This window comes from Pelobates fuscus, chromosome 3 (genome assembly GCF_036172605.1).
Source record: "Pelobates fuscus isolate aPelFus1 chromosome 3, aPelFus1.pri, whole genome shotgun sequence".
Classification (NCBI taxonomy): domain Eukaryota; kingdom Metazoa; phylum Chordata; class Amphibia; order Anura; family Pelobatidae; genus Pelobates; species Pelobates fuscus.
Window position 1 is genome coordinate 242,390,403 of NC_086319.1, and position 19,818 is coordinate 242,410,220.

Here is a 19,818-nt window from a genome sequence, read left to right on the forward strand (position 1 = left end):
CATCATACCAGTAACATAATTCACAAACATTCCCATATCATTCCAGCATCATAATTCACGCACATTCCCACATCATTCCAGTAACATACTTCACACACATTCTGGTGTTGCAATTATGGCACCAACAGCAGTTCCTTGGCATTTATATAAACTCACTGGTCTAGCATTGATCGTGCCATGATTCTTGCTACCTGAAAGTACATTTTATTGCTTGGTTTTTGCACTCGCCTTTGTTTGATCGTATGAACTATGTGTCGCTAGACCCAAGCTTTCCTTATAGTTCTGTTGTCTCTCTAATCACTGACCTCAGACTGTTGCTGACTTTGTCCCAGCTGCTTGTAAGTGTGTATTACGTTAAGTCTGGTCATACTAAGTAATGTGAATACCTATACTGTGAGTTTTTGTAAGCTGTGTTTGGGTTTTCCTTTCTGTGTGTTGGATTCTCCAGTATCCTGACATAAATCATTTCATCAAATGTAAATGCAACACTTGTGATGGAGCATAACAAGCAGATTACTTTGCACTCTTACACAATATGATCATATATTAATTGCAACTCAAGAAATGTTTACCTTATTACATGAATCTTGCGTAAGGCAGAGTATTTTGGTTAAACTGAATTAAAACTGAAGGACTTTGTCAGAGAATCTGTGAATCAATCGTCTGATTATATGTATATAATCAGACGATTATGTACAGTTTTTTTTAGTTCAATTCAGGGGTGCACAAAACATGGATCCTCAGATGATGTAGAAATACAACTCCCATGATGCTTTGCATTCCTTTTAGAATTCTTTAGAGTGACAAAGCATCATGTAAACTGTAGTTTTAAAACATCGGAGTATCTACCTTTTGGGCAACCCTGGATTAGTTTATGCCTCTCTCAGTACAGTGCTTATTAGTTGGGTTGTATTATCTTCTCCGACTGAAGTGGTCTATATATATATGCAATTAGACAAAGTAGTTAATTTCTGTGTTAGTTTGTTAATTGATTGATAGGGAGGGTGTTTGACACTTTAATAGTGCTCACTCTGATATGACAACCAGTCTTGGTAAAATACAGTTAGGGAAAAAAGTACTTGATCTGCTTCTGATTTTGAATGTTTGCCCACTGACAAAGAAATGGTCAGTCTACAATTTTAATGGTAAAAGTTTTAGTTTTAACAGAAAGAGACAGAATATCAAAAAAAAAAAAATCCAGAAAAGCGCATGTCAAAAAAGTTGGTCTCTCCGTTCTACTGGTGACCTTCTCCTGTCTGCTGCTCACACCCTTAGTGCAAATTCACGCCTGCAAGACTTTTCACAGGCGGCTCCTTTCCTTTGGAACAGCCTGCCTACGCCTGTCAGACTCTCACCCAGTCTTTAATCCTTTAAGAAGTCCCTCAAAACCCATCTTTTCAGGAATGCTCATGGCCTCCAAGAGTAACTTCTATCTCTTGAACCTTCCTCTTGCTCTCTCCCATAGGGCCATTCTCCACTCTCACCTCCATTTCTGCTACTTTTCTATCATGTATATTTGCTGTCTCTCTCAATACCCTTCCTATTGTGTTTTTATAGCCCACCTCCTCTAGACTGTAATCTCGTTTTAGCAGGGACCTCAACAATTATTGTTCCTGTTACATTTTGTTATTGTCTCATTTGGTAAATTCCCCTTGTATTGTAAACCGCTGCGGAATAAGCTGGCGCTATATAAATACCAATAATAATTATAATTATAATAATAATAACCAGAAATTCAACTAAAACATAGCATAGTATCCATGATAATAGTTGAACAATGTATGAGCCTTTGTAAGATTATGACAATCCTCAGTGGTACCAAAGGTTAAGCAAAGTTTAAACATTCAAGTACTTTAACACTAAACAGAGAATGTGTAATAAACCTAAGCTTCTTAGCCAAAAAATCCAGGGATTCACTTTGAATGCGTTAAATTGCTAAATTCTGCCAGGAGATTGACCCACTTTTCTGAAGCAGGATTGTGAGTAATAACTTTTTCACATTAATCTGAGTCATAAAAATGCTAAAAAAAAAAAATTAAAAGGTTAGAATACTCTAGTTAGCAAAGTGATATTTGACATTTATTATTATAACATTATTATTATTTATCAAACTACCAACGTAAGCCTCGATTTAAATCTAATGACTAATATGGTTGATAAATATTGACCGTTTTAAGGTCCACTGTCACCCCAGGGGACCTATAATTGAAATAATAAAATGGCGGAGATTTAGTTTGCTCCCAATGCCCACACCCATAGACAGCGGGTGGGGGCTATTATATAAAATTAATAGGGACCCCATAATTTTCACAAGCCACCCCTCAATAAAATTACCCTGCCTACCAATAAACTGAATTCATGTAAAACTTACTATCAGATGATTTCTTAAAACGTATTTTCTCCAGCCCCAAAAAAGGCTAAATTCCCATTGCAACTTTATAAATAAAAAAATTACCAGATTGCAAAAAAACTAAAACAAACTTAAAAAACAAACTTTAAGCCCTCGTAAGGACTTTTCCATGCAATGTAATCTCATTCATAAAGAGATAAATATACTTAAACCACTGTTGACCACTTTAAACCTTCCACGCCTCTAAATTATATTGGATATACATGCGTGTTCAGGGGCAAAACCTCAGAACCATAAATATTAGGACAGACAGCATATGAGAAGCAAGTTGTCAAAGAAGCCAGGGAGATATTAAGTCTATTTGCATCTACAAATATTAACGAAACCAGTAACTACCAGTAATATCTGAAGCATTGTCACTGAGCTATTTTCACTCCCAACAACTCCACGGGGCCCCATATGGGTAGGGGGTGACAATTCCTAGTTCTCTGTATTTCAGGCAGATATTATGTTACTCCTGTCACTAAGCTCTAACATAATCTCCTGCTGTGTTTTATTGTCAGCAAAAAAAGATTTATTAGAAGAATTGCACAGAAAATGCATTCAGTGAAGAGGAGAAATTAAACAATGTTTCTCTGACTATGCCTTGTGTGGTACTGATGTCATTTGCTAACAAGGTTATTCAGTAAAATTAGAATGCAAGGCAAATGCAAAGTGAATTTCTGATTTAAGGTCAAAATAGCCAAACTAGAAAAATTCTCTAAGATCAGCTAGTCTGGCCTTAAATTTGAAATTCCCCTTGAATTCACGTTAAATCCTTACATTAGTGGATAACCCTGAAAATCTTTAATATAAACTTAAAGGAAAACAGAGTATTTCATTAAAAAAAATTAACAAAAGTTATCGGTGACTTTTATAGTTTTATTCAGTGGCGTAAATTCCAGAAAGGTCCTAGTTCCTCTTCAAGGCTGGCAAGTATATCAATGACTAGCCATAGTCTTAATTACTGAGATTATACGGGTCTCTAGTAAATACAATTATTGGTTGTGCTAAAACTAACAATGCATGTATTTACAAATCAATTTAAAATAAATTAAATGAATTGAGCAGAGCTATTCCCCATACTCTTACATACACACACTCCTCGTACATACTGGTTTTAAGTCAGTGACTGCATTTGTTTTGGTGAAAAAAAGGTCATTTCCAGGTATCAAAGGAATTGGAAAAATACCGTATATAATTTAGTCTGTGTTTTACTTCAAATGAATAGGAAGTTCTGTAGTGTATAGATTTTAGTTTCCACTTGCTTTTCCGAATTTATCTTACATTAGGTGTTGACCTACTTTATCACTGTGCAGAGCTGTATTTTCCTTTTAATTCCATGAACAATGAGGTTTTATTTAGATCTCAACCGACAAAGATGTCATGAATGCACTAAAGACAGATTTATGATTTTTACTGTTATGCCAAATAAGAAATATGATCCTTTTTAATGTAAATATTTTTATCGCAGAACCTTCTGCAACCCTATTGAGTTTTACAAACCGTTAATCGGTAATATTGTTGTGAGATTTAGGTGAGAGGGATTGTCAATATATGATTTCCAGGTACAGGTTATCGATGTGTGAACTTCTGTTATAAAGGTCTATTTGAAAGACGTTTTTCATTTTGCGCTGGTCTCTGTGGTTTTTATATTAGTGATGTGATGACGATACAGGTACATGATTAAGTACAATTCATCGTGAAATAATTCATATTCAGTTAACTGGATGTCACACTTTTTTAACCCCTTAAGGACACATGACATGTGTGACATGTCATGATTCCCTTTTATTCCAGAAGTTTGGTCCTTAAGGGGTTAAACATGAATTCTTTAAATCTTCATTTTATAGGTGTATAATATTCAAAATGATCTCCTTTTAGACATTTTATAAACTTTTCAAGTAAGTTAGTAGGTAAGTAAATACACTCCAAATGAGCATTTGATAAATGAGTATAATTAATTTTTACCATCTTTATTTAAGAAAAAATACAATTTAAGGTAAAAAACAAGAAAGACATAAGAATTGCAAAATCGTAATATCTGTCTTAAAAATGGAGCACACCTGTATAAAGAATCAAAGTTACCAATTCTATGTTTCTGTGGTGATTGCTCCACTTTAGTACTTTAGACCACTTTTCAAAACACAAAATGTTTTAGACATAACCCCCGTTGTGCTAGACAAATTATATATAAGTAATCACATGCCATGAGAAAACCAATGACTAAAGGGAATAAGTTAAAAGGAGTAGGAATAGGTAGAGAGGTGATAGGAAGAGATAATGAAGGGGAACATGGGGAGAAGTGGTTGGGGTCTGCTTCAACTTTCACCAGTGCTCTCAAGTAGGTGGTAGGCAACCATTAATGACATCCCCATATGTAGAGGAAATCAGTCCAGGGTAGCCATGTTGTTTGAAAAGTTTCTGACCTTCATCAATTATCTTGGACTGTAATTACACTTGCTGGAGGGTTTAGCATCCTAGACACATTTAGTGAGGGTTCTAAAGTAGATTTATTGTAACTGGAATTAGATTGAATTTCAAAACATCACCTGCAGTTGGAGGGGATGTCCCTTCCAACATCAATGTTGAGTGTCTTGTGGACTACTCACCACAACGGGACAAGTACAGGGTAACTACACCAAATATGGCACATAGTTCTGACACCTGTCCAACATCTCCTACATTCATCAGTCATGCAGTTGAGATCAGATGGATATATTTGGGGTACAGTACACTCATATTAGTAGATCACACTTAGTATCTTGGAAGATTGACGAGCAAGAATGAAAACCTTTTGTCCGTTGTTAATCTGTAAACACCTTATCCATATCAACCCCCAATTGGCCATATACCTGATATGTCCAAGGTGTGTTGGAGTTACTAAAATGTTGTTTAGGGTTTATATGCCTATTTGCAGGCATTTTCCCTGTGTTTATGATCTTTCAAAATCAGCCAGTATGTTCAATGGAGATACTCCCCTGAGTGAAGTGCTGGAATGTGAAGCAAACGTTTACTGACTTAGTAAACTCCATGAATTTGAAGCCAGGCCTGTTAGAAATTCGGTATTAGGAGTCAACAAAGTAAGTGGTCCAGGGAAAGTGGACAGTTCATGGCAAAGTATACAAGCAAACAAGGGGCTGGCTGCACTCACCTAAACATGCTTAAATAGGGTGCTGCTGGGGGCCAATAAGTACAGTAAAAATAGAAATCCAGCGCACTCACTTATCAACTAAACAGCTACTTTGATGCTGACAAATTTGACTAGTTTTATTAAAAACACCTAATCTAGGCAACAAATAATGGGGGTTTAGTTACACTATATGATCATACATTGCATAAGCCTGCCACAAACGTCAATGTACCCCATCTTTGGCAGGTCCTACTCTCACGGCCAACTGTCTACTAAATGAGCTACTCACTTGGGGAAATCCTTCCATCTCGAGTTCTCTGCAGTACAAGGCTTAAATAGGGTCCTGAGATGAGACACCTGTGACAGGGGGCGGTGCAAACGTAACTAAACCCCCATTATTTTTTTGCCTAGATTAGGTGTTTTTAATAAAACTAGTCAAATTTGTCAGCACCAAAGTAGCTGTTTAGTTGATAAGTGAGTGCGCTGGATTTCATATAGTGTAACTAAACCCCCATTAATTTTTGCCTAGATTAGGTGTTTTTAATAAAACTAGTCAAATTTGTCAGCATCAAAGTAGCTGTTTAGTTGATAAGTGAGTGCGCTGGATTTCTATTTTTACTGTACTTATTGGCCCCCAGCAGCACCCTATTAAGCATGTTTAGGTGAGTGCAGCCAGCCCCTTGTGTTCCCATATATATTTAGGAGTCTAGCCAGCTCCTTGGTTTTGCACCGCCCCCTGTCACAGGTGTCTCATCTCAGGACCCTACTTGTACTGCAGAGAACTCGAGATGGAAGGATTTCCCCAAGTGAGTAGCTCATTTAGTAGACAGTTGGCAGTGAGAGTAGGACCTGCCAAAGATGGGGTACATTGACGTTTGTGGCAGGCTTATGCAATGTATGATCATATAGTGTAACTAAACCCCCATTATTTTTTGCCTAGATTAGGTGTTTTTAATAAAACTAGTCAAATTTGTCAGCATCAAAGTAGCTGTTTAGTTGATAAGTGAGTGCCCTGGATTTCTATTTTTAAAGTATACAAGCAAACGAAACATCTAAGATGTCCCTTGGCGCTGGACCCAGGTAAGTTGCAGAAGCGTAAGGATGTACAGCATCAGTTAGGCAACCAAAGTCACCTAATAACCAAGAATTCCCACCAGTGGCTGTCTAAGAGGTAGTTATATATAAAAAAAAGTTTTTTTTTTTTATAAAAAACAGCATTAATTAGTTTTGCAGGGTTAAGGGTGCTGGGACAGTGCACCCAGACCACTTTAATAAGCTGACTTGGTCTGGGTGCCTATAGTGTCCCTTTAAGAAAGTGAGTAACTTGATAGTAATATGTTGCTGAAGGGGTTAAAACCCCTTCAGTGACTTACCTGAATCCAACAGCGATGTCCCTCGGTGCTGGATCAGGCTCCGCCCACACTCCACCCCCGCAGACGTCAGCCAGGGGGAGACCTAATGCGCATGCGTGGCAATGGCCGTGTGCGCATTAGACCTACCCATAGGAAAGCATTGTTCTTATGCAATAATTACACTTGCAGGGTTAAGGGAGTTGGCACCCAGATCACTCCAATGGGCAAAAGTGGTCTGGGTGCCTGGAGTGCCCCTTTAAGCAGCAAATTTATTGGCAAACCACAACAAATGCAGCAACGTTTCAATCCCCAATTGGATCTTTGTCAAGCACAAAACCCTTTCAGAAAAGGCCGTTCTGGCTGATGAATAACATGTCTTCAGTGACTTTGAGCTCAAACTACCTTTCTGCAGTCCTCATATACCCTTGCTCTAGTGTCTTACTTTGTAAGCCTCATTAACAACGGCTCAAATGTCAGGATAAACAAAAGTGAGGAGAGTGAGCTGCCTTGGTGCCTACCCAAGACAGATCAATAATATGAATCCTTATTTTTGGGTCACTGTACATTGCACTGATCCAAGTACTTATTCTAGACAATAAAATGGCTTGCAAAAATTTCCAGCCTACCCAGCTGAATAGTTTTTCCATGTTAGCGAAGAGAAGGAGAGTGTAACGAGCTGAGTTCATGAGGTTAAACACCAATATCATGCTAATCTCTCTGCGCTCTACCTGGCTGAAATCCTGATTGATCTTGGTGGACCAGAGATTGGATTACCTGTATGGTGATAAGGGTGGAGGTATATATTTAGGGAACTAAATAGCAGGTGAAAGAAAAGAACAGACCCAATGGTCCTGGTGGATTATTTCAATGCTTCAAGGTTTCTCTATATTGATTAGAATTTCTTAGGCAGATGCTAGCCCACTGTCAGTCTGCTCTTACGGAATATCTGGAGATATTCCTTATATTTTATTTATTTATATGGTTATTGTGACAAAACTATATACTTTTATTCCCCAAGTTACTGTCCCTGCGTTCGGTAGATAAATCTACCGAACAGCGATCACCCCCACTGGCTCATTAAGTTCAAAGAAACCACATAAGTAAGTGCTCTCCCGTATAACCGAAAACGGCGGCCATATTGTCGCACGAACACAGGCAGCGGGACTTGGTTGTCGAGTGTCTGGAACTCTAAGCAGGGCACTCGCCCTCTCGAACACCAGTAAAACCATACAAACGCCTGCTTCTTTCCGCGACAAGCCAGGAGAGCGCTGTTCGGTAGGTTTGTTCGCACAAACAAGGCGAACAAACGCTACCTATGAGCCAGGGGAACCATTTGTCTTTTTGTTCAGTTTGGAACTCCCAAAATTGACCGACCGCTACCACTGAACCTCTGGAACTGATTTGGGCAGACGCCTCACGAGCAGGCGGTCAAAACTTTACCACGGTGGCGATTCGGCTGTGTTCATGGGATCTGAGCGCTATTTGGACAACTTGGGTGCTCAGATCCAAGCTGTCCATGGAAATAATATTGAAGAAGCATCTAGAAGGTGAGTTTTTTTTTCAGTATTATGTTCAGCTGGCACCATGTTGTCATAAGATTCCAATGGTCAAGGGGGAGGTTCTGTGCATTAAATCAAGTTCACTAACTAGTTCAACTATAGTTGTTATAAAACACTTATGTGGCTTCTAGATCTCATTCTTAGCATTTTGGGGGAATTATTTTATGCAAAATATGCATGATGTATGATGAGTCTTCACACCTTTTAAGTACTCAGTCAATCAATATAAAAATCAATATAAAATGTTTTTAGGTTGGTAAGTCAATTTAGTAATCCATGTGCAAAATAACATACTACAGAAAAATTGTTTTATTTCACTTACCGCATTAAACAAAAAAAAAAAAAACATAGTAAAGTAGGTTAGTTCGAAAATTGTCAATTAACAAGATGAAAAGTCAAAATAAAAGATTACAAATAAAAATATCTTTGTTCTTACTTACCTTTAAAATAAATTTAAATATAAATATTTTATATTAAAGAAATTCTAATGCTTCAGTTTTAGTTATTTATTAGTAGATCAATATATTAGAAGGCATTTATCAAAGAATTTAGATAAGGACACATCATTTCTCCATTACCTTTCTATATTTGAAGCTTGTACTTTGACATGGATTATGTTCTTTTTCATCGACGCAAAACCCTGGAGAAAAGTTTTCAGATGTTCAGCCACTGTTCTGCATGTAATAAGGCCTTAGAGGGCAACCAATTATGAAAATTCTTTCCACCTTTATATACATGTCCAAACTTTATATATATATATATATATACTTGCCCTAACTGTAAATACTGTATATTGTGATATTCAGGAAGGAAGCCTATACAGAAAATGGTCAATCTAGAACAACTGCAGAGCCATGTGACATTTTAGTTCTTGGATCTTGGACGTCTACATGTCAGATGACCTGGTCATCACTCATAATGAATGCATTTTTGAGGCAACCTTGCTAATTAAAGCTCCACTGTCCCTATCTTGAGACTTTGCAAAATTTACCATGCTGATGCTGACATAGCTGCTGGGGGTCCGGTAAGTGGGTGGAGGGGCAGACAAAGGTGAGTTCTACTTACCTGAATCTGTCCCTTTTGTGCGCCACCATCCGCTTCCGGATGGTCCCTTTCCTGATACTGGCAGTTCAGCTGCCAGGAGCCGAGTTCACCACTGTACTCTCGCATATTAGAGATCCTCCATAGGGATCCTCCATAGACAGAGCCAATTTCCCTGCAGCCGTCACTGGTGTGGATTGACATGTCTTGACTACCTGAGCTCCACCCAGTGTCAAGAAGTGTCAGACATAAGGAATTTTGCAGAAGGAGTGGTGACAGTGTAATGCATGTTTTATTGAGTTGAAAGAGTACTACCTATAAAATGGAGCACTTGAAAAGAATTCTATAGTGGTAAAGAATGTATCTCCGATAAACCAGTTTCAGAATGTGAACTTTAACTACTACTTCTGTTTTATACGTTTCAACAGAATAGAGTGCAAGGACCAATGTTACTTTTTGTTAGAGTTTAAACTTGCAGTATTGAGTTCTTAGAAGTGGATTTTTTTCTGACTTGTGCACCTTTTTCCAGGAGAACCTGCTTTTGGGATGCATTTGGGTAATGACTTAAAAAAGGTTGCTGAAGATTCAAACATCTTTCGGCATACAAAAAATCTATCTTTTTTTTTTCAGTCAAATTTAGATTCCAAGACAACTGATGGAAAATCTGAAAATACAATTGAAGGGGCTAGTGTATGTTCAGCTCAAAGATGTTTTTTTTTTTTTTTATATAGAATTCTTTTCATTTGAATTGTTTTGTTACACGCTACATAAAATAAAAGTGCCAATATAATTATCGCAGAGTAAAAACAATCTTAACAGTTTGTCAATTGGTTTAATAGTTTGTCAGTGCATTGCATAGCTTGCTGGATTGTTATTTAAAAACAAAGAATGAAAGAAGGAATTTGTAATAAAAAGGACGAGGTTAAAGTTAAAAAAGAAACAGAAAACAGAAAGGTAATTATCAGATATACTAAAATTGCACTGGGGCTAATATCTTCAACTAGGTAATAGTTCAATAACAAATGTAATCTTACTTAAGGTAATAACAAAACAAACACTTTTCTTTTTTTTTAATTTTAAAATTATGGCCCAGATACATTTACCAAACTCCTCCTAGATCTTGTAGCAGCCATGATACTTTAGGAGAGCTGACATCCTTCAATATGTAGACAACATTCTCCTGCCAGTCAAATCTCCAAACACATTGTCTAGTCAGAGTAATTAGGTGCACTCTATCTTGGAGCAGTTTTGATAAATTGTGAAAAAAATGTTAAAGGGATTCTATAGTGTTAGGCTGTCTGGTAGACAGTCACTAGATACAGTCTTTAACCCTGCAATGTAAACATTGCAGTTTCTCTAAAACTCAATTTTATTTTTTTACAGCAGGGTTAAAGGGAAACTATAGTGCCAGGAAAACAAACTCATTTTCCTGGCACTATAGTTTCTCCTCCTGTCAAGGCCCACCCCCGTGGTGCAGAAGAGGTTAATAACCCCTTCTGTCACTTACCTGGGTCCAGCGCAGATGTCCCTCGGTGCTGGCTCAGCTCCGCCCACGGCTCCTCCCCCACCAACATCCTCTGGTGGGGGAGACCTAATGCGCATGCGCGGCAATGGCTGCACACGCATTAGGATCTCCCCATAGGAAAGCATTATTCAATGCCCCATAGGAAAGCATTATTCCTCCAATGCTGGAGGTCTTCATGCATAGCTTGAGTACGTCCAGCGTGGTTGAGATGACCAAACGTCATCTAAAAACCCGGAAGTCCCTCTAGTGGCTGTCTGGTTACAGCCACTAGAGGAGGACTTAAACCTGCATGGTAATTATTGCAGCTTATAAAAACTGCAATAATTACATGCTCAGGGTTAAGGGTGATGGGAGCTGGCACCTTGAAGTGGTATGGGTGCATACAGTGTCCCTTTAAGGGGAATACTGCAATTAGATGAAGTGGTCTGGGTGCCTGTACTGTCCCTTTAATTTAAGACTCTCTTTAGGTTCTGAAACCTTCATTAGTAGCTTGGCCTAAGTATATATACACACCTCCAAAACAGTCAGAGATGATAAATCTATAAATGTATTTACTCAGTAGAAACTGTACCCACAAAGTAATTTTGACATTGTTGGGCATGTGCATAACACAATAACCTGCCAATATGTTTAACTCGGTAGCAGGAAACCTGTAAACCACCGCAGAAATGACGAGCCACAGGAACTGCTAAGCTAACGAACAGCACTTCAAAGAAACCTAATGTGCTGCTCTATATAATCTTTATTCGCAAGCTACATTATCTACAATTTCAGAGAGAAACCTAACATCCTGCATGAACATAGCAAAACTGGGGAGGGGGGGAGGTATGGAAAATATTCTTTCACACAAGGTACTTTCTGTTTAAATATTTAGATACCAAACAACTGAATACTATACTGTCGCATGACTACATCAAAATGAGAAATTAATTTTATCAGAGATGAATTGCATTATTGGTGATCCTTGGCTGCCTGGCAGCAACTGACAAATATACTGTCAACTTAATCATTATTTTTAAGATACATGAAATGAGAGCCATTAAAATAGGTTCTGATACAATCCATTTATCAGCTGGCATTTTGGTAATGTGCAATAGTCTGGAATCAGAGAAGCTTAGTAATAGCTATTCTATCTTCTGATTACTGTATTCTCATAGCATGGGCCATACAGAAAATGTTCCTCTGGACTCATATGATATCACGTGACAAACTAGAATCAGCCATAATAAAAAGTTTATTATTCCACATGAATACTGCCCAGAAAATAATTAATTAAGGAAGTCTTGAGGGTAGGAGCATTCCATTGGTTTCCATTGTAATCGTCCCATAAATTATATTTTTGCACATGATCAAATGAATCTTACAAATCAGAAATATTATTTAAAATTTGGTGATTTTTTTTTTTACCATGTTCTTTTTCATTTCTTTGTTTTGTTTAATTCCATTTGGTTAAGCCCTTGGACAGTATTGGTGCAGTGCTAGCTTTTTTGGCTGGAGACACGGGAACGGGGTCCTTTCTTCTGAGTGTGTCATCTGAATCTTAACTTGCATTTTGTACATCAATTTTGTAAATTTTCGAAGTATTTATGTACTTTATAGAATCATACAAAAGAAGTTGCAAATTAACTATCTTTATTATTTTTTTGTGTGCTAAATTTTGATTCATTTTTTTTTCTACATCTCCTTATTTCCCCTCTATTCATCCTCATTGTAATAGCTTCTACTATATAGCTTTGTAAATGACTCTATGAACACTTAGGACCAGGTGTGCTTCACTAGAACATAATATCCTTAATGAACACTGCTGATTATCCACTTGGCAAGCTGTGTACTACGAGACACTTAAAGAAAAAAAGAAAAAGAAAAAAAGATAAGAGTTAAGCTGTTTGTTCATGCAGGACATTGTCTTGGAGATGTGACTTTTCTTGTCCTCTGCTCAGAAATTTCCTAATAAAATTTATGTAGGAATACGAGTAACTGCAATTGCTTCTATGACTTTTAATTACACAGTATAGCAAAATGGTTGGCTATATGGTTGTACATTATTCAGTCTTTAGGGTTCACTCTGCATCCCTTGCCATTGTTACTTGATTGTTGATTAATGCCTAATGTCTTCTTGACATGAGCTAGCTTTGATTCAAATATATATAAAACATGGATATGTATTTTCCACCAATACTTTGTCATGAATGGTCAGTAACACTCACAGTATACTTGTGTCTCAACCTTTATGTCCCGTGGTACTTTGTTTTGTTTTTTGTTGTTTTTTTGTTGTTGTTTTTTTTTATTAGCTCCTAATAGAAACCAAAAGTTGACTTATATATGTTGATATGTGTTTGTTTTTACAAAGCATGAGGGTAATGTATGTTTTGGCAGCAATGTCTCCTGATGTTATAACTATTCTAGATTGTAGAGGGGTTTGTAGCAATTCTTAGTATAAAGGAAGAGATATGGTCAAGCGGACCAATTGGTGTCAGAAATGTGTTTGCTCTTCGTGTAATCAATGGTCTCCATAACTAATACTGGTCATTTAACCATATATAACTGATGGCTCCATTTCTCTATTTTCTGTTATGGATCTTGTTAGCTCAACAGTCCATTCCTGGGGTTCTGTTTGATATTGATCTATTGATCATAGTTTTTATTATTTAACATAAAAGCTTTCCTGTGTTGTAGATTTTGTGTGTATTGTTTGTAATTATTATATAAAATATCTCTTTTCAGTTCATATTCTGGCTTATCTGTGTACTATGGGGGCAGCTGTCTTAAATCCTCTTTGGTCAGAAGCTAAGCCTATCTGACCAAAATTCTGAAGATAATCAAGAGCTAGTGTTTCTTCTTGAGAACTGTCATCCCCTGTCTGCCTCAGACCTGCAAGCTGTCTGCTGACATAATCAGAATAGTTATTCTGAGCCCTACTTCCCCAAAGGATTGGCTGAGACTGTGAAGGAGGCAGATCAGGGGCAGATCCAACACAAGTCAAACACAGCCCTGGCCAATCAGCATCTCATCATAGAGAGATGAATTGAATCAATTCATCTCTATGAGGAATGTTCAGTGTCTGCATGCAGAGGGTGGAGACGCTGATATGCTGTGATGCACACTAGGCAAGACAGCTTAACCCCTTAAGGACACAACTTCTGGATAAAAGGGAATCATGACATGTCACACATGTCATGTGCCCTTAAGGGGTTAAGGAAGCACCTCTAGCAGCCATCTAAAGAGTGGCCAGTGAAGTTATCACTAGGCTGAAATGTAAACACTGTATTTTTTCTGAAAAGACAGTGTTTACAGCAAAAAGCCCAAAGGGCTTTGGCTATCTTTTTATATCCTTTTCAATCTTTATAAAGTTCCCTTACCTTGTTATGCAGGTCTTATGACAGTTCTTTTCTGCTCCCCATGTCTCGGTATCTAGCCTGCTCAGTGCATCCATGTAAGAGCTAACAAAATCACTGACTGTTTATACACAGACACTAATTGCAATTTAAAAAGCCACAGGTGTGGGAAATAAAACTTTAATTGCCATTTTAACCAGTGTGTGTCACCTTGTGTGTCTGTAACAAGGCCAAATATTCAAGAATATGTAAACTTTTGATCAGGGCCATTTGGGTGATTTCTGTTATGATTATGATTTAAAAAGGAGCCAAACAACTATGCAATAATAAATGGCTTCATATGATCATTATCCTTCAATAAAAAAATGTTTTTGCATGATCAGCCATATTTTCAAAATCAATGTCAAAACTTCACAATTTATGCCAGGGTATGCAAACTTTTGAGTACAACTGTACCCTATGCTAATCTGTGTGTGTGTATGTATATATATATATAAATATAAATACAGGGAGAGAGAGATACATATATAGAATATCCATATTGCCACTTTTTGGCACAAGTTCTTGGCTACTGTTCTTGCATACAATGGATATAATCTTTATTGCACATTTTGATGCACACGTTTTATATTTTTCTCTGCATGGTAATCATTTTTGTTATACACTGTTTTTCAAAACTTAACAAAGAATGACAAAAAGAAGGTCTTTTTTATTTTGACATGAGCCTAGACTTAGAGTAGCTCTTTATAGGAGATATGATAGGTTTTCCAAAAAGTAGTAAATTGTCCAGAAATCAGTTCATTTTAAAGGTACATAGTTAAAGATCTGATGGAAAAAAAGATAATTGCTCCATGTAATATTTTTGCACACAAGCAATAATATCATTTATAAAAACTGAGATAAGAGATTTTCTCCTACAAGCTCCCTGTTTAACCTAAATGTTCAAGTTGCTACTAACCCATAAGAGTTCAGTGTATAGTGTGTGCGAACTTTAATTAAAACTGCTGAACTGCCTCTGGTTGAACTCTGTGCTGCCTGTTATGATATGGCTTGCATAAATATCACATTACAGTACTGCAGTAGGCTTGGTGTTATTAAACTGATCACAACAGGTGCTACTGACCATGTTTTCTGACTGTCAAGCTAATTCAGGAAAGGCAGGTTTTAGACTAGCATAGTGACACAAGTTTATTAACAAATAGACAACTGCACAGTTTCCTCCACCAGGGAAATATCGGTGTTGTTTTTTAAGTTGGTTTTTTTTTTTTTTTCTTTTTGCAGTAGCTCACTTCCCATTGACTCTGTCTGTTAGAGATAACTGTTCCGGAGGTTGGGTGTATATTTATTTATATAGAATCAACTTTCCTGGTTTTTTTTTTCTTTTCTTTCCATGGCAGGAATAGATATGTCTCCATTTCTACGAATAAGCCTCTCCAATTTTGAAGTTGGACCTTGCCTTCAGTCTACTGGAGAGGTGATCCAGAAACCTTATTGTGCTGTGCTTGTAAAAGAAGTTGTTGAATCAGGTACATAATGTATTAAATGTTTATATTGTTATTCTTGAATAGAAGTTAAAAAGGTAAGAATTGCTAAGTGTATGTTACATTTAATGTTAATAAAACTGTTCTCAAAAATGTCCATAATGTACTTAGTCTGTATTGTAGCAGTATTAAGTTGAATGAATAGCCTGGTATAACAGCCAAATTTATAATGTTGTTCCCAAACACAGAGCATTCTATGGTAAGCAACCTCCGATGCAAAATTTGGCTAGATAGCATTGTGGAATGCCGTAGTATTTATATAAGTTCAGGTGTAAGCAGTAGTATCTGTCAACACTAATGTAACCATGGGTGAGCTCATAATATATTTGTATGTTTTAATGACTTCCTAAAAAAATAAAAAAAACAGCTATAGTGTATCAAAACAAAGATATATACAAAATTCCAGATTTTAGCATCGTAGTACTTTAAAATCCTTACATTTTGTATAAATTAGTGAAACTATCCAGCAAATACAGTAAATGGAAGCCAGATCTTTCAGTACTAAGCTAGTTATGTTAAAGTGGGATGCCGAGTCTCAACTCCCAACAGATTTACCTTCATACATACATAACAAATACAAACAAGATTTGAAGTTCAGTACAATAGTCATTAAATCTTTTGAGTTGTCTTCCATCTATGTAATGAATTTCAATGCCAGACTTAATGAATCCCACACTACCTCAAACCTGAATGAATTAGAGTTAAATATTCTGCATGAACAGGCAGAGTATCTCAACGTGGGTTACAGTTTCTAAAAGTCCCTTGACTATTACAGCACAGGATGCAAGCCTTACATCCTTGGTATTATATGAGGGCAGCTTACTGCATATGCAACATGACACATGTATACCTTCCATTATCATCATTCCACTTACCTTGAATAACTGGTGATGCCCAAAATGGCACACCCGGATTGGGGTCTGGCATGTCTAAAGAAAGACCACGTCAATGTGGCATCAAGGCATGTCAGGTTGACTGACAGCTTGAAGGCAAATACCACAAATAGTGTACTCATGCTGTAGTGGCTGGAGACAGTTCCCTGGTGTTCCTAGACACAGGACAGCAGGCAACCAACTTGAGATGGGGACAGTACTCTGAGGTTGGGTGACCTGCTCATGTCCAAAAGATGCTCCTATGATTGATTCATCCAGTCCAGGATTGATTTATATTACCCGTCCATTCAGGGACGTATTTCCCACAAGGCCACCAAGGCCACAGCCTAGGTTGTCAGGTAGGAGAGGGTTCATGGCTAGTGTGAAGATCTTAATATGGTTTACAGGCCATGACTGGCCTTAGAGCATGCTGGGCAAATGCCTAGTGGGCCTAGGGCTTTTAAGGAGGTGTAGCCTCAAGCCATCATAACAGTCCAGCAAAGTGCTGGACTGCAGGCCACGTCATTGTTTCTCCCAGCGTGAATTCAAATAGACATTGGAGGAGCCACACTCTAGGCTACATTGTTTCTCCCAGCATGAAGACAAGGAGATACTGGAGGAATCGCGCTCTAGATTACAGAGCAAGCAGCACTCTGCCCCATCTGTTGTACGTCTGTTTTTGCAATAGAGAAATAGGCTTCTGGTCACTAGCCCTGCAACCGTTAATGGACTGCTGCTACCTTTAAAATGTGTTAAGTGGCCTCAAGCTTGAGACCAGATCTGGATGCAAAACAGCCTCATCAGGACCATGCAGAAGTGAATATCCATAGCAGATAGAAAACTCTTGTCCTTTAATTCACAGGCGGTTTACACATTATTTATTGTTAGTAACCATGGTATCCATTGCAAACTAACAATGTTAACATTGCTATGAGTTTAAGGTCTTTAATTTAGATATGCGCTGTGCAAGTTCTCTGGGTATCAAATAACCAAATCTATGCACTCTGCAATATAAACTATTACATGCACATTTATAGTCTTTATACCTAAACATCACCTTACAAGATACCCATAATACATGACACATGTTCATTTTTTGATCCAGAAACTAGAGGTAAACACCCCTACTTGTTAAACATGTTCACTGTCCCATAGTAATCTTCTATGCTGAGACCAAGATTTCTTGTCACAGTTACCAGAGATATTCTCTCATTTTCACAGACATTGCAGTTAGAATATATCAATGCACACACAACACAAGAAAAATGGAAATAAGCATAGATACCAGAGTTACAGGGTTATACAGTCAAGTGAAAACTGTTTGGAATTTAAAGTGCATTCCAAGAGAATTTGAACTGTTAGCCTAAAATAGATGAACTTGACAAATTGTATAATATGTGTAGGGTCTCTCATTCTTAAGACCCATTCATAGAGCTGTTACTTCTCTGGAAATCACAGCATTTAGTGAAACATTCCAAATCATGCATAACTTGTATTAACCTTTATTTCATGCGGCACATCATATTCTTTAAAATTTATGTTAAAGATGTAGTAAATCATCATATCACAATTCAAAGCTAGGGCAGACATTACAAAGGAGCAGAAACTGTTTTGTTTCATATCTCATCTCCTTTGAGGTTTGGATCTCCCTTCCCTTCCCTAGACCGGATACATGCTTGCCAGTCGCCCACAAGGTCAGGATGCTGGCTAGACCTGGAATCTGACCTGCTATCATTGTCTGGCTCCCTATGTCATTTAGTGCCCTACCATAGATTCAGTTTTGAACAATTAGTGTTCAGCAATAACAAAAAAAAAGCTCTTTGGGAAAGAATAGGTATTTTTATAATGAGTCATAAAGTGTCATGACCCCACCCTCTCCTTGCCGTCGTGGACTACCTTCTAGCCTGCAGATCTTTCCCATCTTCCAGCCCACCTTTTCTCTTCTTTCCTCTTCCTCTGCTTTTGTTTTATGTTTTAAAATGAATATGGTCCGTACCATTGTTTTGACATTTATTATTTGCTTGTTTGTTTGTATTGCTATTTGTTTAATAAATATTTTTTTTTTTTAAAAAATGTAAAACTACTTGTGATTTTATATCGGGATTCTGAATCCCTATGATGTTCAAGATTAGATTTATTGCCATGCAGTTGGTGCAGTGTGCAAGGCGTAACTAGAAATCACTGGGCTCCAGTGGAAAAATTGCCCTACCTCACACCCTCGCTTCACCCCTCCTAGCCCCTCAGCCCCTCTATGCCCCTCATTCCCGCCCCCAGAAACCCTTCATGCGTCTCATTACTCTCTACCTCCTCCATGCGTCTCATTTCCCTGCAGCCCCTCCATGAATCTCATTTTCCCCATAACCCCTCAATGCATCTCATTCCCCTCTAGCCCCTCCAGGCATCTCACTTGCCCCCCAGCCACTCATGCATCTCATTTCCCCCATATCCCCTCCATGCATCTCATTCCTCTCTAGCCCCTCCATGCATCTCATTCCTCCCTAGCCCCTCCATGCATCTCATTCCTCCCTAGCCCCTCCATGCATCTCATTCCTCCCTAGCCCCTCCATGCATCTCATTCCTTCCTAGCCCCTCCATGCATCACATTTCCAACTCATCCCCTCCATACTTCTCTTTTCCCTCCACAGTTCTCTATGCATCTCATTCGTCCCTAGCCCCTCCATGCACCTCTAGCCACTTCATGCTTCTCATTCCTCCCCTACACCTACACATGTCTCATTTCCCCGCTTACACCTCCACACATCTCATTCCCCCCCTACACCTACACACATCTCATTCCCTCCCCGCCCACACCTCCACACATGTCATCCCCCCCCTATACCTCCACAAATCTCATCCCCCCTTCTACATCTCCACACGTCTCATTTCACCCCGGCCCCTCCATATGTGACATTCCCAACCCACCTCCAGCCCCTATATGTGATTCACTACTAGACTTAGCGCAGACTAGACTGTCCCAGTGACAAAAACATTTCGGCCAAACCATTTCTTCAGGATAGCCGAAATCATATGGCAGTTTGGCTTTTCAGAAAACAAACAAGACAAAGTAAAAG

At 38.1% G+C, this 19,818-nt stretch overlaps 1 protein-coding gene across 2 annotated transcripts in view; it reads left to right on the plus strand.

Annotated features, from left to right (window-relative positions):
• The window catches only part of PRKCQ (protein kinase C theta), a 114,766-nt gene that overhangs the window by 16,894 nt on the left and 78,054 nt on the right, over positions 1–19,818 (plus strand). The window contains exon 2 of one of the 2 annotated variants that reach the window (XM_063448281.1): positions 15,732–15,860. In XM_063448281.1, coding sequence (XP_063304351.1) covers positions 15,740–15,860 — 121 coding nt within the window. In that variant the 5' untranslated portion in view covers positions 15,732–15,739. Of the gene's footprint in view, positions 1–15,548; positions 15,861–19,818 lie in introns of those variants that run through there. The other variant, XM_063448280.1, reaches the window with a different exon arrangement.